Here is a 21,699-nt window from a genome sequence, read left to right on the forward strand (position 1 = left end):
GATGAGCTTTTTTAACAAATAATTCAGTCGCAAAATTATGCAAAAAACATCCGGCATTTCGGAAAGCCATTTACAAATCACTGCATGAATTCATTAAAACACACACACACACACAGAGAGAGAGACAGCAGTGTGTTTTGATAGCCAAACACAGACATTTGAAGTAATATTGAAGTTGCAGGTCATAAGTCTCTTCTAAATTCAGAAGAAGGTATGTGTTGCAATCAGAATATCACATTAGGAGGAAGGCGAAATCATAATCTTTAAGTAACCCGGTTAAGGCTGCAATCCATGTTTACCAGCAAGGAGTATAACCCATTGGACACAGTGGGATTTAATTCAAATTCAATGATGGGGACCACCCTGACTGGCTGCAATCCTATGCACACTTTGCTAGGAATGAGCAAGACTGAACATAATGGGGGGTTATATTTTTCTGAGTAAACATGCATAGGATTAAGCAAGCCATTAAATTATAAAATCAACACAATATGGAGCTACTTGGTGTATGACGGGAAAGTATTCTGCTTGGAAACATCTGGAGTGGCTTTCACATTTTTCCTCCTAATCCATGAGCCACTGGATTCAGGAAGATTTTGGCAGCTGCAAGGTCTTTTGCAGAATCTGTCATTTATTCCTGTCAATTTCTTCTCAGTTTTAGTTTCTAGCTAAGGTCAGAAGGGGTGGGGTAGTTGGGGAGTGGGGTATGTTTGTGTAGGTGTGTGTGGAGAAGCTCATTTCACAAACGCAGGTGAATAAACCCAGTTAGGATTTCCAGTGGTCAAGCTTCATAACACATATTTAACCTGCTTAACTTTATGGTTTCCCCACAAGCCATTCTGCTTTTTCAAGGAGTTGAGAGGCAATGGGGATTAAAAGCTGTCTGTGGCAGCAAGGAAGGAACCTGAATGACTGCTCCCTTATCATCAATGCGTGTCTTTGTTGCAAATTAATATGTTGCTCTTTTATCCTTTTGTTAGTATCGACAGGCATGCAAAATACAAGCATTTGCCAAATGGCAAAGAAAGACAAATGAGTTGGGTGTGTTTCTGTGCCCAACTAAAATACATAGTCGTCCAGACAATGCAATTTTACAGTTAGAATATTGCCATTTCTATTGTAGAATAATGTATGTGGGCTTTTCTTTTCTTTGTTTAGTGTGAGGAATGACCTTCAGGGACAGCACTTGGCATGCATGATATAATAATAATAATAATAATAATAATAATAATAATAATAATAATAATAATTTATTACATACCCTGCTCATCTGTCTGGGCCTTCCCAGCCACTCTGGGCAAACAAACAATCAAATATCAAACATTAAAAACTTCCCTAAACAGGGCTGCCTTCAGATGTCTTCTAAAGTCAGATTTGTTTCCTTTACATCTGATGGGACGGCGTTCCACAGGGTGGGCACCACTACCAAGAAGGCCCTCTGCCTGGTTCTCTGTAACTTTGCTTCTCGCACTGAGGGAACTGCCAGAAGGCCCTCAGAGTTGGATCTCAGTGTCTGGGCTGAACGATGGGAGTGGAGACGCTCCTTCAGGTATACTGGGCCAAGGTCGTTTAGTGCTTTAAAGGTCAGCACCAACACCTTGAATTGTGCTCGGAAACGTACTGGGAGCCAATGTAGGTCTTTCAGGACCGGTGTTATATGGTCTCGGCAAACCATGCATAGGATCAGCACATCTGAGACAACATAAAATCGTAGAGTTGGAAAGGATCCAGAGGATCCTCTAGTCCAGCCTTTCTCTCTTTTTTTTTTAAAGAATATTTATTAGATTTTCCAATTTTTTTAACAAACAAACAAAAACAGAACAAACAAAAACATTAAAAAAGACATAAAGTTCATAAATCATACTTTTAAATAACAAATTTCTCAGACCTCCTCATACTTCTCCTCCTTGTATCCCAATTAAGGTTATTTGTTCAGCAAATCCTTCATTTAAAGCATTACAGCTTATAACGTTACCTTATTTTTCAAACCCTTCCCCCCCCCATCTATGTTCCTTTATATCATTACAGCTAGAAACCACTCAATTTCAATCCAACACCATTTAACTTTCCTTAATTTTACAGTATTTCTGTAAATAGTCCTTAAATTTTTTCCAATCTTCTTCAGCCGACTCTTCTCCCTGGTCACGGATTCTGCTCGTCAATTCTGCCAGTCCCATACAGTCAATCAGTTTCATCTGCCATTCTTCCAGAGTGGGTAGATCTTGCGTCTAGTCCAGCCTTTCTCAACCTGTGGGTCCCCAGATGTTGTTGAACCACAGCTCCCATCACCCCTAGCTAGCAAGGCCAGAGCTCAGGGATGATGTGAGTTGTAGTCCAACAACATCTGGGGACCCACAGGTTGAGAACCGCTGCTCTAGTCCAACCCAATGCAATGCAGCTGTCCTAAATGGGGATCAAACCTATGACCTTTGTATTATCAGCACCATGTTCCAACCGACTGAGCTACCCAGTGGTATATGATGTATGGAACATACATAAGCTAGGAAGGCACAGTACAATGGTGTGATCCCATGGGAAGGATGCACATTGCACACTCCTCCCTTGTGTGCTGTGGCTTCCAATTTGGTGGAATTATGCAGGAAGCAGATGTACTGCAGTGGGCTCTGCGATAACATCAGGATGAGCCTGAAGGCGGCCAGGTGGCCAAGTGGCCATGTGGCCATGTCTGTCTTTTAGCACCCATGTAGCAAATATGCCATAGGGACATGGGTGGCGCTGTGGGTTAAACCACAGAGCCTAGGACTTGCCAATCAGAAGGTCGGCGGTTCGAATCCCCGCGGCGGGGTGAGCTCCCATTGCTCAGTCCCAGCTCCTGCCAACCTAGCAGTTCAAAAGCACGTCAAAGTGCAAGTAGATAAATAGGTACCACTCCGGCAGGAAGGTAAACAGCATTCCCGTGCGCTGCTCTGGTTCGCCAGAAGCGGCTTAGTCAGGCGGGCCACATGACCCAGAAGCTGTACGCCGGCTCCCTCGGCCAATAAAGCAAGATGAGCGCCACAACCCCAGAGTCGGTCATGACTGGACCTAATGGTCAGGGGTCACCTTTACCTTTACCCCTAGCAAATACGCCAGCTTGGACACATTGGACCTGAAAGCTACAGGATTCCTATTCATTGCCTCAAAACCAAGTAGGGACTTGCCTGTTTGAATGAAACATCCCAGATCAAATGCCACGTGCATTAAAAACAACTTGATATCCCTTCACATGCAATGCCTTTTGAAGGAGAGTCATTGCACTCACATTGGCGGCCAAGTCACTGTACTGAGCAATCCAGTCAATGGGCCAGGTTAGAGTGCTGTTTTAGCAGTCTCTTTAGCCATATGGTTTATAACAGGGGTAGGCAACCTAAGGCCCGTGGGCCGGATGCGGCCCAATAGCCTTCTCAATCTGGCCTACGCGCGGTCCGGGAATCAGCGTGTTTTTACAGGAGTAGAATGTGTGCTTTTATTTAAAATGCATTTCTGGGTTACTTGTGGGGCATAGGAATTCGTTCAGTCCCCCCCCCCCCAAATATAGTCTGGCCAGCCACATGGTCAGAGGGATGGTGGACCGGCCCACAGCTGAAAAAGGTTGCTGACCCCTGGTTTATAACCCTCTCCCTACTCCAAGACATTCTCCAGCACTGCAAGCAGAAAAACTGGCTCTGGTTACCTTGGTGATAAACTAAAGCTAAAAATTACACATAATTGTTGCTGATGTCACCGCTCTCTTACTGTTTCCAAGGCTACAAAGTACCTCAATTAATTGTGATGTTTCATTCCATTTCTCCTCTGTACTTGGAAGCCTTTCCCCTCTTTTGCTCGGCCAAATTGTTTAGAAGAGGAGGTAATCTATCTAGGCCTTAGCTAATAAGGCATTCATAGCCTCTCAACCATCTTTGGTAATGATGGGGATTTATAAATTGAAAGCAGGGCTTCCTAAATTCTATAGAGCAATTTGATTCCCAGATTACCCCATTCTGTCTCCTACCCTGCAGAAAGAGAAAATCACCATCGCAGAGTCCTAAGAATCTGTTTTCATAAGCAGCTTGGTTTTTTATATGTTTACAGAAGTATAATATAAGCTAGCAGCTAAGAAAACTGCTTTCATTGATGAAAGCAAAATATGGTATATATAAAAGTGGGGTAGTTCGTGAAAGCTTTATGCCAGGGGTCAACAAACTTTTTCAGTAGGGGGCCGGTCCACTGTCCCTCAGACCTTGTGGAGGGCCGGACTATATTTGGGGGGGGGGGGGAATGAATGAATTCCTATGCGCCACAAGTAACCCAGAGATGCATGTTAAATAAAAGCACACATTCTACTCATGTAAAAACACGTGGGCTGGATTGAGAAGGCAATTGGGCTGGATCCGGCCCCCGGCCCTTAGTTTGCCTACCCATGCTTTACGTCATAATAAAACTTTCACTTAAAAGCATTCAGCCTTAGATATCGACCTGGGACCCAGGAAGAGCCCTGCTGAAAGGAAGGCATCCACTCACATTGGGGGCTTTTTCTATTAAATGGAACCTGGTTGGGAATTTCAGGAGGTCAGAAGGTTAGCATATTGGCAGCCTGGCTATTCTCCTTCTACTTACTGCAGCTGCTTCGTGGTAATTTATGGGGTTCAGAAAAGCTCTAGGGTGCACTAATATCTTATGCGACGGTAAAGAAATGCATTTACCACCATCGCTACAGGTTCTTCAGCCTGTGTCTGAAAAGGAACTATGCCGCTGAGTGAGGATGTAAATGAGTTAGCTGCTCCCCAATTTTATGTCTTCAGCTCCAGAATGCAACTTGCTACTGCTGGGCAAGCTAACTCGAATTACCGTATTTTTCGCTCTATAAGACGCACCAGACCACAAGACGCACCTAGTTTTTGGAGGAGGAAAACAAGAAAAACAATATTCTGAATCTCAGAAATCAGAACAGCAAGAGGAATTGCTGCGCAGTGAAAGCAGAAATCCCTCTTGCTGTTCTGGCTTCCGTGGTAGCTGCGCAGCCTGCATTCACTCCATAAGACGCACACACATTTCCCCTTACTTTTTAGAAGGGAAAAAGTGAGTGTTATAGAGCAAGAAATACGGTAATTGCTTTTGTAATTCCTTCCTTGCCCACGTACCTGATGGAGTTGTTGATTCCTATGGGGAAAGAGAATTCTCTCCCCCCCCCGCCTCTTCTGTTGCTGCAAAAATGTCCCCAGACTAGAGGGATATCTCCTGCCCCCTAGCGGCATGGCCTGTAAATCTAACAGGGTCACAAATGCATAGGCAGGCTAGCTCGGTGGGGAATAATTGGTGGCTGTCCCCCCTCCAGCTCTTAGGTGGTTGGCTGTGTCCTTCATCACTTGGCTGCACTCAGACTGCAAGAGCCTGACCTTGTCAGCACAGAGTGTTCCACCGGAGCAAAACAAAATTGCAGTTACCGTATCCTAGCAGCTTGTGCTCATTTATGTAACAGCTTCTGAAGAGTAGTAATTTATGTAGGAACTGGGTGTCCCAAACAGGGTGTGAGAGTCTACAAGGCAGGAGAATAGCTACATATAGATTCATACAGCAAGGCCAGAGGGCAGTTGCCCACCTTTCCCAATGGATAAAGGTGTAAATCGGTGAATTCTGTACTATATCTCCATCAATACCACAGAGCCTAGGACTTGCCGATCAGAAGGTCGGCAGTTCAAATCCCTGTGACAGGGTGAGCTCCTGTTGCTGGGTCCCAGCTTCTGCCCACCTAGCAGTTTGAAAGCATGTCAAAGTGCAAGTAGATACCATATTTTTTGCTTTATAAGACTCACTTTTCCCCTCCTAAAAAATAAGGGGAAATGTGTGTGCGTCTTATGGAGCAAATGCAGGCTGCGCAGCTATCCCAGAAGCCAGAACAGCAAGAGGGATTGCTGCTTTCACTGCGCGGCAATTTCTCTTGCTGTTCTGGCTTCTGAGATTCAGAATATTTTTTTTCTTGTTTTCCTCCTCCAAAAGCTAGGTGCGTCTTGTGGTCTGGTGCGTCTTATAGAGCAAAAAATACGGTAAATAGGTACCGCTCTGGCAGGAAGGTAAACACCGTTTCCGTGCGCTGCTCTGGTTCGCCAGAAGCAGCTTAGTCATGCTGGCCACATGACCCAGAAAAACTTTCTGCAGACAAACATCAGCTCCCTCGGCCAGTAAAGCGAGATGAGTGCAGCAACCTCAGAGTTGTCTCGACTGGATTTAACTGTCAGGGGTCCCTTTACGTTTACCTTTTTACTTACATCATCGTCAAGTCACTTTCTGGCTTTGCTTTACACAATTCAGCAGAAAAGAATATATTTGCTAAAAAAGTATGTTTAGAAGCAAACATTGGATACAAAGATACGCTTTGAGCTCGTAAATTAATAAATAAACATTGCTGGGTGGAACAAAATTGTGAAAAGTGTTTATTCTAGGCATCACAGGCACCAACTGTAAGGGGCCCAGACCCCATTGGCACCCCAAAAAATATTCCACCCCCCTTGATTTACCACGCCAAGCCACCCCAGCCTCCTTCTTTGCCACCACTATGTGAGAGTACAGCTAAGGTGCCTAATCCCCCACATGCCTCCCTCTCTCCTGGGGTGCCCTTCCTTCTCTTCTCCCCTCAGGCGGCCTTGGCTTGCACCCGGCATCCCACGAGCCCCCTGCCACAAAGGGGACTTGGCCACCAACTGCTGGCTTCCAGGCGGGGAGAGGAGGGGCTGGTGTGTGGACTGGGCCTACTGCTGACCCCAGTAACCGCCCAGATCAGCCTCTCGGCACCAGCCCCAGCCCAGACAGCTGAAATGTGCATAGCCCAATTTGGAAATATGAATTCAGATTTCTCCTCACGCTTATCTCTAATACGTGGCTAGCATGATGGGCACAAGAATTCTTCTGCTGGGGTTTTAAGGCTAGGGAAGATCTCAGATTCTGCCTCCAATCTGTCTCCCCCATGCCAAACCTTTACAGTGGTACCTTGGGTTAGACGCTTCAGGTTACAGACTCCGCTAACCCAGAAATAGTACCTCGGGTTAAGAACTTTGCTTCAGGATGAGAACAGAAATCATGCGGCGGCGGTGGTGGGAGGCCCCATTAGCTAAAGTGGTACCTCAGGTTAAGAACAGTTTCAGGTTAAGAACTGACCTCCAGAACGAATTAAGTTCTTAACCCGAGGTACCACTGTATCTCTAAACACATTGCAAAATTCATTATTGCAAATAGATCCATCTACCTAGTTAAGATTGTCAGAGGCAAGTATCAGGAGGTGAGCCCTGCCACTCTCAAACTCCACACACACTGAATTCACTCAGGGTTGGAATGCACTGTAGGGACGCTGTTTTTCCCCATGGGGCTTGAACTGGGTGTTCTGCAGATGCACCCCTCCTTATTTGCCATGCCACTGGGCTCACTAACCAGAGAAAAGAATTCCAGAGAGTTCAAGGCAGAACACAGACCAGACAGCATAAACTAGAATTGTCATGAAGCTGGAAGTCACGTGACCCAAGAGAACCAATCTCACCGTTGCTAAACCCACAGCACTCTCCAAGTATGGGCAATTTGTTGACAAGATTAACCAGTTGACTTCCCCAGTGCACGTAAAGCTTATTTAGCAGCAAACCCAGAAAGCAGGCAATGCTCTGGGCTCTGCTGCACACAAAAAAGGAACTGTCTGCGTTCCTTATTCTATTTGTTCATGCACTAATTCAATTTTGTTTGGTCTCCATACAAAGTTGGTCTGAGACCTACAATGCTTGTTGTTCTGTCAAGTCCGTACACAACAACCAGAGCGCAATCTTTTTAATTATATTCATCAAAAAGAAGGGCAGAAGTTACATGAACGAGGCTGGCTTGCGTAACTGATCGTGAGAAGGAAACCTGGTATTTAAAGCAAATGCTAAGGTTTGATTTCTCTCTCCCCCCCTCCCCCAATAAACACACACATTCCATGTCATCAAAATAGATTTTGGGGCCTAGCTCATAAATCTCCCAAACAGGGACCTCCATTGCCTAAAGGTAAAGATAAATCATACTGTGAAGACACTCAACCATGAAATGATTCTGTTAACATGTCATCTGTCTAGAATATTTTCAAATCTTCAATAGAAGGGTCTAAATTATGAAGGTGGTCAGATCTAGCAAATTTGACAATTGGGTATTTGATATTTTTAACCTCATCCATCTCTGTGTGTATGCCTGCACATATAAACACCTCTCAGTGTATGCTTGCACATATAAGCAAATGATTATCCAATGCTGAACTGACCATTTAAAAGAAAAATAGGGTTAATAAATTCTTCAGTGTTTATCTTGTGCAAAGCATTACATCAGGGAGATAAATATATTTTTCAGCTGGGATATGCTTGTGAAATTTTTAGGGGAAGGGTTAATGACTGAGGTATACAAAAATGATGGAATGAATGAAAACAACACTATGTTGCAGTAGAAAAGGCATAGAGTGTCTAATGTACAACAGCTTCATAATTAGATGTATTGGTCCTATGAATAAAACTTAATTGTTTCTGACAATGAGTGGAAGGAAAAAGTGAACTGGTCTTTGGTCAGAAGAAAGGATTAGTTGCTCAGAGCACCAAATCACATTTTAAAATCGATACAGCCACAAAGATGCATAGTTGCCATAAAAACCATCAAGACCTTGTACTCTGCTTGAAACTGATGCTACAAAACTGATGCTGAGCTTAAGATCTCTGCCTTCTGTTTGGTGTTACTGCCATCTTTGATTTATTAGAATAGCCTTTGCCAACCTGGGACTCTCCAGATGTTGGTGCATGCTGGCTGGCTGGGGTTGGTGGAAGTTGCAGTCCACAACATCTGGAGGTCATCAGGTTGACCTAGGAAAGGATGGGGGGATCTGCAACATAGTTGCTGAAAGGAGCACAGGCAACAGAACAGCCACAGCTTTCCCTCCAACTGCAATAATAATAATAATAATAATAATAATAATAATAATAATAATAATAATTTATTATTTATATCCCGCCCAGCCACTCTCGGCAGCTCCCAACAGAACATTACAAACACAGTAAAAGATCAAACATTAAAAACTTCCCTAAACAGGGCTCCTGTCAGATGTCTTCTAAAAGTCAGATTGTTGTTTATTTCCTTGACATCTGATGGGCGGGCGCCACTACCGAGAAGACCCTCTGCCTGGTTCCCCATAACCTCACTTCTGGAACCACCCCAGAAGGCTCTCAAAGCTGGACCTCAATTTACATGGGGCAGCCCGTGATGTTCTGAGTAGCTGGCATCTGTCTGTCTCAAGAGACAAATGAGTGCACTTCCGGGGGTGAAGTCAAACTGCTGTGTTAGCCGCACCAAAGTGACCTCCCCAAAGTGCAAGCCTGGGCAATGTGTATGAAGGTCCTGGGTTGCCCAGACGACAAGACCCCCATCTTGGCCTTGCTGATGTGATCCAAAGAAAAGAAAAGCAAAACATGGAGGCATACAAATCGCCATCCAACCGTCTTAGGGACTCTGCTCTAGATTTGTGTAGGGTTTACTCCATAGCCTTTTCTTCTCCCGAAGAGGCAGCAGATGTTTAGGATCAGAGATTTTCTTCTCCTAGATAGGCTACCCTCCCAGGTGGACAAGCCCCATCTGCCCCTCACCTTCCCTCTACAAACAAGAGCAAAAACCTCCATCTTGACAGGAAAAGCCCAACCCTTCAGCTGTCCAGATTTTAAAGAAACTTCTGGGTTTGTGTGCGTGCTATTGACACCACACATGTGTAAGGTAACTAAAGCTGGAGCCCACGGATGGCTGGTTTGGGCAATTATGTAATATTTTTTTTGTTCATCTGGTGTGATTTTTACACCTATTGCATTACACACAAATGCAGCGGGGCAGAACAATTTGCGTCTCTTTGGGCTGAATGGGATTCAATGCTATCTTCTGGAGGACAAATACTAGAAGGTGTGAATATAACATTTGCGATGATCCAAAGCTTACTGTAAGGGACGTGGGTGGCGCTGTGGGTTAAACCACAGAGCCTAGGACTTGCCAATCAGAAGGTCAACGGTTCAAATCCCCGCAACAGGGTGAGCTCCCGTTGTTCGGTCCCTGCTCCTGCCCACTTAGCAGTTCGAAAGCACATCAAAGTGCAAGTAGATAAATAGGTACCACTCCAGCGGGAAGGTAAACGGCGTTTCCGTGCGCTGCTCTGGTTCGCCAGAAGCGGCTTAGTCATGCTGGCCACATGACCCGGAAGCTGTATGCCGGCTCCCTTGGCCAGTAAAGCGAGATGCGTGCCGCAGAGTCGGTCACGACTGGACCTAATGGTCAGGACTCCCTTTTAAAGCTTACTGTGGGATGCACAGTTCCAGTTCCTTATTATTTTCTACGTATTATGGCGATTATTGGAATGGGAGCACCATGCCTGACAGTGTGTTTCACCCAAACAAAGCATTGGGCAGGACACAAGCTATCTGTAGTATGAAACCAATGCTCTGTCTACTGATAAGGCTTTCTCCCTCTCCTACTGAGCTCACTGCAATTTTCTTATTTAGGAATATAAGGAATTTCTCCCTGCCATATGTAAACATACTGCTGATACGATTAGTTGTGGGTCAATTTTTGGAGGTGCAGCAATTTATGCAGTTTCCATTTACACAGAACTGTTCATTAGATCTGTGTCATGTCACGAAGAACTCTGCGTAGCTCCAAAGTATGCAGAGTGCTGTGCCCACTAACATTGATCCAGGCCTACGCTCAAGCCTGTGGTTTGTCATGATGGGAATGAGCCTATACAAACCTTGGACTCATGCATTCCCCCACCCTCATTCCCTATGAGGGAAACCCACCAAGCTTTACCCCTGAACCACACCAGATTTCATCCTGAACAGCCTTAAAGTAAGTACTCATGCCCAGGACTGCCCCTATTTTCACCTGGCTAAGATCATATCCTCCAGAAATTGCTAGAAGTGTGCAAAAATATAAATCAGCAACAGCTGCTACCGTAAGGCAATAGAGGTGAAATAATTTCTAGGTTGCTGAAAACTATGGTTATCAGTCCCTTGGCTTGTGATTGGCATTTACAGCCCCTCAATTAGAAGGCAGATCAGTCCAGTCAGCTAAAACGACCGTACAGAATTAATGAAGTCAAAATAATAGGAAAAGAGAATGCTTCGCAAAAATGAGTCAGGTACAGCAAATCAATACTTCATATTGTTGCCTGTCCTGATTCTGAACTCAGCTGCCTCCTCTATTTCCAGACAAAATGATGCCCAACTCTATACTATGTTACTGTCATTAATGCAGCCTCTTCAGCTGCAGATTTCAGAACTAGCCTCATTTCTCTAGCCTCATTTCTATGTAAATATATTTTAGCAAAACAATTAGCACTTTTAAGAAATCAAGAGGTGGTGGCGTTTTGTTGGGGGGGAAGGAAGTATTCTAAGGGAACAGGAGAAGTTATATCGAGGGGGACACAAAGCTGAACCCTAGATCTACCTCCAGTCAAAGAAATTTGTGAGCAAAAGGCCTGGACAGAAATCACAAAGAAATGTTTATGCTCATGCTATATAATAATAATAATAATAATAATAATAATAATAATAATAATAATAATGGCCCCTCTGGTAGCCAGGCTATAATGGAGAACAGCCTTTACCAAAGGTGTCATGGGCTTGGAGACACTCGAACTCAGGACGAAAGGGAGAAACGAGCTAACAGGAAGGCACGTTTGGCAAACCCTCACCATGATCAACCCCTGCCCGGAAACCTATGTCCCCATTGTGGAAGGACGTGTGGATCCGGAATTGGCCTCCACAGTCACTTACTGTTAAAACCGTGCTCATGGAAGACAATCTTACTCGGCTACGAGTGACCGCCAAAGAAGAAGAAGACCATTGGGATATGTTGTGAGTATTTTCAAACAAAGGAAAAAACCATTCCCAAAGCATTTGTTTTTGAAATAAATTGATGTCCTGGAAATAAGTATCCCAGAAGACTTCTGTTTAAATAGTGTGAAGGTGTTTTGTTTAAAAGTGTGAAGGTGTTCAGATGCTACAACAAGTCCAAAGATCTGGAGACGTGGCGCCAACAGCTGGCTTGGAATCTTATTTGGCTACGAGAGATCACCAAAGAAGAATAAAGGAGAATGGAGGCCCAACATGTTCCAAGTGGGAGCTATCAGTGAAATCTGGACAGAAAGACTAGTCAGCAGAGGGAGACCAAATTCCTTCCCTCCTGAAGTCCCCCAAGATATCCAGCTGCATGGAAGCTTCCGGAAGCTGCCCCGGTTCAATATCCCAGTTGTATCCTTTTGAGGGCAGTAGATATTCTCTGAGCAACTTAACGTTCCTGAAGTCAGAGTCAGGATATTGTGAGGAAGCGGGGCCTACATTAAAATCCTCTCATCGTGGCACCCTTTCCCTCTTCCCTGATATGGTGGGCAAGGTACTACAAAGGAAGAATATGCTCTGCGTGTTTTACTTGGAGACATATATAGACTATTGTACTGGTGGATGAAAATATGGCATCTGAAGGTTGCTAGGCAACTGCTAATACCTTCACTTGCAATTTCCTAATAATCCACTGGGGGCAGCAGGTGAAGGCACTGATGATGTTGCTTCATTCCCCAACTCTTTGCCTGCCCTTAATACAGAACCAGCCTGGTAATACTATGCAGAGATTGGGGGATATCTGGCTAGACAAGTGAGACACAGTTATTTTTCTCAGGGTAGAGGCATCTGTTCTGGAAACTGCGATGCCTCTGGCTACAAGAGGAGCCTACCTTGAAGCCAGCGATCTTTGGAGAACCCAGGGGAAAGCATAATGTTTGTATTTAGCGTTTTTAATTTTGGTTATTTATTCCGTTTCTAAATGGCCCTTCATCACTTAAGGTAAAGGTAAAGGTAAAGGACCCCTGGACGGTTAAGTCCAGTCAAAGGCAACTATGGGGTTGCGGTGCTCATCTCACTTTCAGGCCAAGGGAGCCAGCGTTTGTCCACAAACAGCTTTCCAAGTCATGTGGCCAGCATGACTAAACCACTTCTGGTGCAACAGGACACCGTGATGGAAACCAGAGTGCACGGAAACGCCATTTACCTTCCCGCTGCAGCGGTACCTATTTATCTACTTGCACTGGCATGCTTTCGAACTGCTAGGTTGGCAGGAGCTGGGACAGAGCAACGGGAGCTCACCCCGTCGCGGGGATTCGAACCACCGACCTTCTGATCGGCAAGTCCAAGAGGCTCAGTGGTTTAGACCACAGCACCACCCGCATCCCTATCATCACTTAACATCCTATAAGCAGTATTTATTCCTAGCTAGGATTGAGCTTCAGACATTACAAAGATTTGGTGAAGAATAAAAAAATAGGATGGTTAGGAGCTTACTTAATAAATTCAGTATTTTGTCCTATGGAAATAATACCAGAATATATTATTTCGTCATGCAGATTTATATGCAGTTTTGGGGGAAGAAAGAGATAAATCATAGACTGAAAGCCAACCATTCCCATGTCCTGTTCTATATTTCTTCCTATCACCTGCTGATATTTTACAGTACTTCATCATGACTGTTGTTCTTTAAAGCTGTTTACAGCCTCTATCTGATAAAAATTTATGGGTATTAGTTTAGAAACTTGAAGCTTCCCTCACTGCTTTAATTGCTACAGCCTGTTTTACACATGTGCAAAGGGCAAAAGAGAGAGGGGGAGAAAAGAGAGAGAGATGAATTGCTGCTTAAGTTTGAATAATTTTTGAAGGGGGGACGGCAGTCTGGGTTGTGCAACAGAGATAATACGATGCAGAATGTTGGAGAGCCTCATCTGCATATAAATAGACCTAATCAGAAATGCAAATAGCAATCAGGAGAATTCTGTTTTTTTTTTTTACTCCCCATGGTAATTGTGCGATTGTACAGATAATAAAAGGTCAAATATTTTCATTGTCTAAGCTTTCAAATTGCTAGTAGCAAGTAACTATTCTTCCCTTTGCACAATGGAATATGGAAGAAGCCGGCATATACCAGCTGGCAATCAACCTGGGGCAAATGCTTAAGAGATGCCATCCTGCTTTTGTTACAACTGCCCCCATCTTTCATTCATATTCCTTAATGGTCTTTACGATCCCGGGTCCCTCGGCCAGGTGGAAACAAGACAACCACCTAACAACATGTGAACTCAAATGCTCATTTATATTCAGGAATGGCAAGAAAGCGTTTCATATTTTTCATGTGTAAATAAGCAGTAAGAGAAGGGTGCAACTGATCTAGCACACATAACAGTTTCAAAATTGCCTTTGCTGCATAATAACATAAGACCTTTCCCCCATCAAAATAACCTTGTAATGTGCTATATATTTTCGGTAACAGCCTTTACTTCTTTGGAAACAAATGGTATATCCAGTATGAGTTCATCTTAAACATTCTACGGCATGCTATGTATTCGTTACTAGGGGCTGTGCGCCTGTTCACTCTGCTCACCAATCCCACTGCCATTCCCCCCACATTGACCTCCTAGGGCTTCCCCTTGCAACTACTAAGCTTCATTGTCCCATTCCTGTTTCTAAAGCCATTTCTATGCCTCCTCTCCCTGCAGCGCAAACACTCCAGGATAATATACGCTACTGTCTCTTTAAGATGAATGGGATGCTAAGAGCCAGCCTGTCAGATACCCTGTTCAGTCAGAGAAGGTTCAGCTCAGCCCATCAATGCTGTACATATCTGGGGGGCACTGTGGGTTAAACCACAGAGCCTAGGGCTTGCCGATCAGAAGGTCGGCGGTTCGAATCCCCGCAATGGGGTGAGCTCCCATTGCTCGGTCCCTGCTCCTGCCAAGCTAGCAGTTCGAAAGCACGTCAAAGTGCAAGTAGATAAATAGGTACCACTCCAGCAGGAAGGTAAACGGCATTTCCGTGCGCTGCTCTGGTTCGCCCTCGGAGCTGGACCTCAGTGTCTGGGCAGAACGATGGGGGTGGAGATGCTCCTTCAGGTATACTGGGCCGAGGTCATTTAGGGCTTTAAAGGTCTTAATAGTAGCATTTCTCAATCAGGGTTAACTTATGATGCAATGATGTACCAAATTTCACAGTTGCATTTCCCTGTTGAAATGCTGCTGTCTGTGTGAGGAATGGCAATCTAGCAAGCTAAGAGAGCCACCTAGTGCCATACCTTGGGATCTTGAAAAGCGTTTTCACAGGATGCATGTCGAATAAAGGCGGATCCCCGTCACCCAGTTCAATGGCTGTGATCCCAAGAGACCAAACGTCGCAGCGAGCATCATAGGAGTAGTCATACTGCTGTTCACAAGCAATGACCTATCAAATACAAAGGAAGACACCATCAGAGTTAACAATTGCCCCATTGTCCAAGCAGGGCATACAAATGCACTCTATTTAGGCTACATCCACACCACACATTTAAAACACATTGCTTCCCTGCAAAGAATCCTGGGATCTGTAGATTTATGAGCACTAAACTACAGTTTCCAGAATTCTTTTTTTGGGGGGGGGGTGGACTCTGCTTTAAGTATACAGTGTGAATGTAACTTTAGTTACCAATTCCGATTCAAGTCTACCATTGACAGACGCATCCAATTTTTCTGCATAAATTCAGGATGCAAGTGTTCTTAATTTTTAACGGTGGCCACAGAATGCACACACAAAAATCAATTCTTGCCATCGGATGCTAATTATTCCAAAATAATTACAGTGTTTGAAATTCTCTGGCAACATTTCCTTTTGAAAACAATGCTGCTTTTTATCCCATTTAGTGCATACATTTGCAGAGAGAGAGAGAGAAAGCATGGACATCTAAAGGGGAAATGTAGTCTTCCTACAGGAATTATTGCATTTTACTCATTTATTCTTCCACATTTACATCCCACCATCATGGAAACCCAATGCAGCTTACATGTGGATCAAATCTCAGCATTTCAAATTATTAATATTCACATTTTCCTGACAAAAAGGCAACGCTTTATTCCCTACAAAAATATTAACAGAGAGCAAGAATAAGTACTTAAAAAGCAGCTCCTCCTTTTAAAGGCAGAGGAACAAGGCAGGTGGAATAGTTTGTCTCTGATCGTTCCAGCAGCCTCTCTCCTGTAAAGACTGACCAGAGAAAGAGATCTCTGTGGACAGCTCAGCAAATTAAGTGCCAAAGAAACCAAGCAAGAAAACCTATTCCATAGCATAGATCAGCCTTCCCCAAGCTTGTTACCCCCAGATGTTACTGGGCTACAGCTCCCATCATCCCTGATCATTGGAGGTAGTCCAGCCACATCTGGAGGGAACCAGGTTAGAGAAAGCTGGAGGAGAAGGCGCCGTCATGATGAAACCATGGTCCATCTGTCTTACCTCTAAGGGAATGGGAAGATACATACAGAATGAACTTCTCCCCAAGTATTAACACCAGAGGTTAAGTTTTTGTTATTTGTTTGTTTAGTTGTTTATTCGTGTCCGACTCTTCGTGACCCCATGGACCATGGCATGCCAGGCACTCCTGTCTTCCATTGCCTCCCGCAGTTTGGTCAAACTCATGCTGGTAGCTTCGAGAACACTGTCCCACCATCTCATCCTCTGTCGTCCCCTTCTCCTTGTGTCCTCCATCTTTCCCAACATCAGGGTCTTTTCCAGAGAGTCTTCTCTTCTCATGAGGTGGCCAAAGTACTGGAGTCTCAGCTTCAGGATCTGTCCTTCCAGTGAGCATTCAGGCCTGATTTCCTTCAGAATGGATAGGTTTGATCTTCTTGCAGTCCATGGGACTCTCAAGAGTCTCCTCCAACACCATAATTCAAAAGCATCAATTCTTTGGCAATTAGCCTTCTTTATGGTCCAGTTCTCACTTCCATACATCACTACTGGGAAAACCATAGCTTTGACTATACGGACCTTTGTCGGCAAGGTGATGTCTCTGTTTTTAAGTTAAGTTTTCAAGTTAAGTTTTTGGTGGCTGCAAATTGTGGCTAGGTAGAAGCCATAAGTGCCATAGGGCTTCAGGGTCCTTTCAAGGGAAATGAAAGAAAAGCAGAGACCAACATGACTAGGGATGGGGAGCATGTGGCTAAGTTGTTGTTGAACTCCAACATCTGTCAGCTCAAGACCCATCTTTCCCAGTGGTCAGTGGAAGATGGGGTCGTAGTTGTAACAACATCTGGGTCCCCATCACTGATAGAACCGGTTTCATGCCCAGAATCCATGGGAATCCTACCAGCTTGGACACAGGTTATCTCCCTACCCACCCCGCACTTTAGATACCACGAGAGAGAGAGAGAGAGAGAGAGAGAGAGAGAGAACCTATATCCACAAAAATTCTATGTTTATTTGGAAAGCTATAAGGATAATGATGATTATGATGATGATATATTTATGTGCCACTCATCTAGCAGAGTCGCCCCAGCCACTATGTTCCTCTATAAAAAAAAAAGGTAAAGGACCCCTGGACGGTTAAGTCCAGTCAAAGGCGACTATGGGGTTGCGGCGCTCATCTTGCTTTCAGGCCGAGGGAGCCAGCATTTGTCCACAGACACCTTTCTGGGTCATGTGGCCAGCAGGACTAAACCGCTTCCGACACAAAGGAACACTGTGACGGAAATCAGAGTGCACAGAAATGCCATTTAACTTCCCACCACAGTGGCACCTATTTATCTACTTGCGCTGGCGTGCTTTTGAACTGCTAGATTGGCAGGAGCTGGGAAAGAGCAACCCAAACTCACCCCATCACTGGGATTCAAACTACCAACCTTCTGATCGGCAAGCCAAAGAGGCTCAGTGGTTTAGACTACAGCGCCACCCGCATATGTTACTCTACTCCTATTCAAACAATATGTCTGGCTTTCATGACTGATGACTGAATGTAATAGAAAATTAGCATTTAAATTGACACAAAACTATGAGAAACCAGCAAAATGTAGACACATGGTTCAAGAGGGTCTATATGTTTTGTATGATTCAAAAAACAACAAGGAAGCACAGAGAATACAGGATTGCTCAGCGACTCCTTTAAAAAGTATGCCTGGATTCTACACTGCAAAACTATCCACCCGCCTCCTCCTCCTCCTCCTCTCTCCTCAGAATACACAACACATGCATTCAAAAAAACATAGCCGCAGGCATACAATGTATAACACGGCGTGATTATGGCTGTGGCGCGAGACTAGCTGGAGACCTGAACTGGACAATTAGCACCGCTGACCCACCAAGCTGGGAAGAAGCTGGAGTTTAAAAGGTCTGAGCCTCCTGGGGGAAAAGCTGGTGATGTTACTAGCTAAGCAGCTTATGAGGTATGCCGGCATTATGCTGAAAAATGGATCAGTGTACACACATTCAAAACCCTGAATATGGCACAATCTAGTTACCCTTGCTCCAAGGAGAGCAAAAGAGCCGGCCAAGCAAACAAAATTCACCGTCCGATTTTTGTAATGTTACGACACGGTTTAATTTAATTTACAGCACCAAGGCAAGATGCTATACATATTATACATGCATGCAACTCAGTTTTGTATGTTCTAGAGAGAGCCAGTGTGGTGTAGTGGTTAAGAGCGGTGGACTCGTAATCTGGTGAACCGGGTTCGCGTCTCCGCTCCTCCACATGCAGCTGCTGGGTGACCTTGGGCTAGTCACACTTCTCTGAAATCTCTCAGCCCCACTCACCTCGCAGAGTGTTTGTTGTGGGGGAGGAAGGGAAAGGAGAATGTTAGCCGCTTTGAGACTCCTTCGGGTAGTGATAAAGCAGGATATCAAATCCAAACTCCTCTTCTTCTTCTTCTTATATGGATTATGTGCTAGGGAGACTATCTTCAGATTTCTAACTTGCATGGATCATGACAGCAGGTATGTGTGTGTGTGTGTGTGTGTTGAATGACGGTAGTGGGGGATTGACTGATGTAAGACAGAGTGGTTTACATCGCATTGTATATTTTAAGAGCTGGAGCAATGCTCTTTCAGTCAGCAGACTGGCAATAGGAATGAATGGCGTTTAAATGGTGGGTGTATCTGAGCTAAAATAAATCAGCCTCATTTGCCTCTCAATCCAATCACTCTCTTGCTTTCCATTTGCCATACAACTATTTGAATATACATAAAATGCTCTGTATTCAAATACACAGGAGCTATGAGAAAATGTAAGGATAATAGGCATGGAAATATATTGCTGCTCTTTTCTAACCAGAAAAATCAGGTACAAACACGAGGCTTGCTTAAGAGGACAGTCTGCTCCACGGTAACTCAACATATAGCTCAGGGGTAGGCAACCTAAGGCCCAGGGGCTGGATGCGGCCCAATTGCCTTCTCAATCCGGTCCGCAGACAGTCCAGGAATCAGCGTGTTTTGACATGAGTAGAATGTGTGCTTTTCTTTAAAATGCATCTCTGGGTTATTTGTGGGGCATAGGAATTTGTTCATTTTTTCCCCCTTCACAATATAGTCTGGCCCACCACATGGTGTGAGGGACAGTGGACCACCCACAGCTGAAAAAGGTTGCTGACCCCTGATATAGCTCTTCTTCCAGTTCAAGAAAAAGCTTTAAACATGGTATGTTTCATCTACGGAAGAATACAGAGCTGGGAAATAGCAGCCAGATTTTATGTTTTTAGAAACGGACACGATATGCAAGGATGGGGGGGGGGGGAATGATCCAGTTTTCATTTAAAAGCAAAGTCATCTAGTTTGCACTTTCCCAAAAAATATTTGGATTGAAATACAGTGGTACCTCAGGTTAAGTACTTAATTCGTTCTGGAGGTCCGTTCTTAACCTGAAACTGTTCTTAACCTGAAGCACCACTTCAGCTAATGGGGCCTCCCACTTCCACCGCGTGATTTCTGTTCTCATCCTGAAGCAAAGTTCTTAACCTGAGGTACTATTTCTGGGTTAGCGGAGTCTGTAACCTGAAGTGTATGTAACCTGAGGTACCACTGTACAGTACAGCCATCCTTTGACATTCACACAGAATTTTGCAACGCAGTTGTTCAGCCAAGTGATGGGCAGTGTGCAACTAAGTTTTACTTAGAGTAGATCCATGGAAATTAATGACTCTACCATACTCATGTCCATTGATTTTACTGGGTCTACTCGGAGTAAAGCTTGGTAGAATACCATCCAATGTGTACAAAAACGGATATACTAAAGTGTGCATTTAAATGCCTGCATTAGTGAAAATGGTACAAAAATATGTTCTATTAGGAAAAACTGCTTGCAAGAATGTGTATCCTAGGGGAAACTGTGTGTGTAATCAGGAGAAAATTTTACTAAAACGTTGAGGAATTTCCATGAGGAATTTTAAAAGGAAATCAGAAACTGATGCAGAACTGTAGAGAATTGAACTAAAGACGAGAAATAGAGAAACTCACCTGTCCTAAACCATATGCTTCTCCTTCCATCCCAGCAGTTCTAAGTGCACCTAAGAATCTGTAAAGCACCCAGCCATCAGCCCCAGGCAGCATGACCAATGGTGGGGAAGATGGGACATGTCTGCTACTGGTTCTCACAAGCCCTCCTAAAATCATGATTAAAAGCAGACTCTCCTCATGATTCCTGTCAGCAGTTCAGCCTATACATGAGTAGGACCCTGGCAGAGACACATGCCCGACTGGCATGTTCCCTCAGTCCTGGTCAATCGTTCGAGAGCTTCATAAGCTTTCTTCAGTCCGAACATCACAGCGACTGATGCCAACCGACACCAGCACACTTAGGGATCTGCAGAGTCTTAGCATCTTGCGTGACAGACCTCAGCAACTCAGTATTTTGGCTAATCTACTTTATTTACATATAAACACACACGGAGCACTGCAACATGGCTCCCTCTCTCTCTAGCATCAGACAGCAAAGAGAAAAAAAACAAAGGACAATAGTCCCACTTCACGGAACACAGTAACACAAACATCCTGTCTCTGTCACTTCCCACTGTGGAGTCAAAACATATACCGTCATGTGAAAGACAACAATCCCATGACTGCAATCATAGATCAGGAATTCTAACAATTCCAGCATCAACCAGCTCCCCCTTGCCGCCATCTCCATTTTCTTTCCCTTCTAACCTGATGAAGAATTATGGAGAACTCAAACACGTTGCACACTTTTTTGTAACATTTTGCTTGGCCGAATATAGAATTGTGAAAATACAGATTCTGGAATTTTCTTCCAGTGTGCCACAGAACCCATGTAATAAATATGAGAAGTCCTATTTCGTAAATCTTTCTTCTTCCTAGGTTCCCCAAATTTTCATCCACTGCCATATGCTATGGAAATTTAGGAACTGTTTAGAGAGAATAACTCAAAAGCATTAGAGAACAGGCTGAAGAAGATATGGTGAAGTAAAACGGCACACAAATGGTTAATGCTTGCCATTATGAGTTATGCCTGGGCAAAATTTAAAGGAGGAAATGACAGATATAGCTTTTATTTTTAAATATATATAATTTATTTGATTGTGAGGCGTTCTCCCAGAATGATGACTCAGCATTTACATCCTGAATAAAACCTCGTCATATCCTGGCATTTACTATTAACAGAGACTGTCAAAATGCGAGGGGCATCACTATGGCAGGAAGCTTAACACATTTCAAGCTTTTGAAATTTCTTCATCCTCTTTCCAAAAACATCTGTTCCCAATAATGTCACTTCACTAAAATCATGTAAATGAACTCCTTAGAGGCAGTAACTCAGAAGGAAGTCACAGCCAATTTTGCTAGGCATAGCAAAATCAATTGCCTTTCATTTTTAGCCCTCCCATTTTGAAATATATATAAAAAA

General features: G+C 44.1%; 1 protein-coding gene across 1 annotated transcript in view; it reads right to left on the reverse strand.

Annotated features, from left to right (window-relative positions):
- The window catches only part of MYO3B (myosin IIIB), a 259,294-nt gene that overhangs the window by 205,257 nt on the left and 32,338 nt on the right, over window positions 1–21,699 (reverse strand). The window contains exon 7 of the mRNA XM_053375945.1: window positions 15,121–15,266. Within this exon, the coding sequence (XP_053231920.1) occupies window positions 15,121–15,266 (146 nt within the window). The remainder of the gene's footprint in view (window positions 1–15,120; window positions 15,267–21,699) is intronic.

This window comes from Podarcis raffonei, chromosome 1 (genome assembly GCF_027172205.1).
Source record: "Podarcis raffonei isolate rPodRaf1 chromosome 1, rPodRaf1.pri, whole genome shotgun sequence".
NCBI lineage: Eukaryota > Metazoa > Chordata > Lepidosauria > Squamata > Lacertidae > Podarcis > Podarcis raffonei.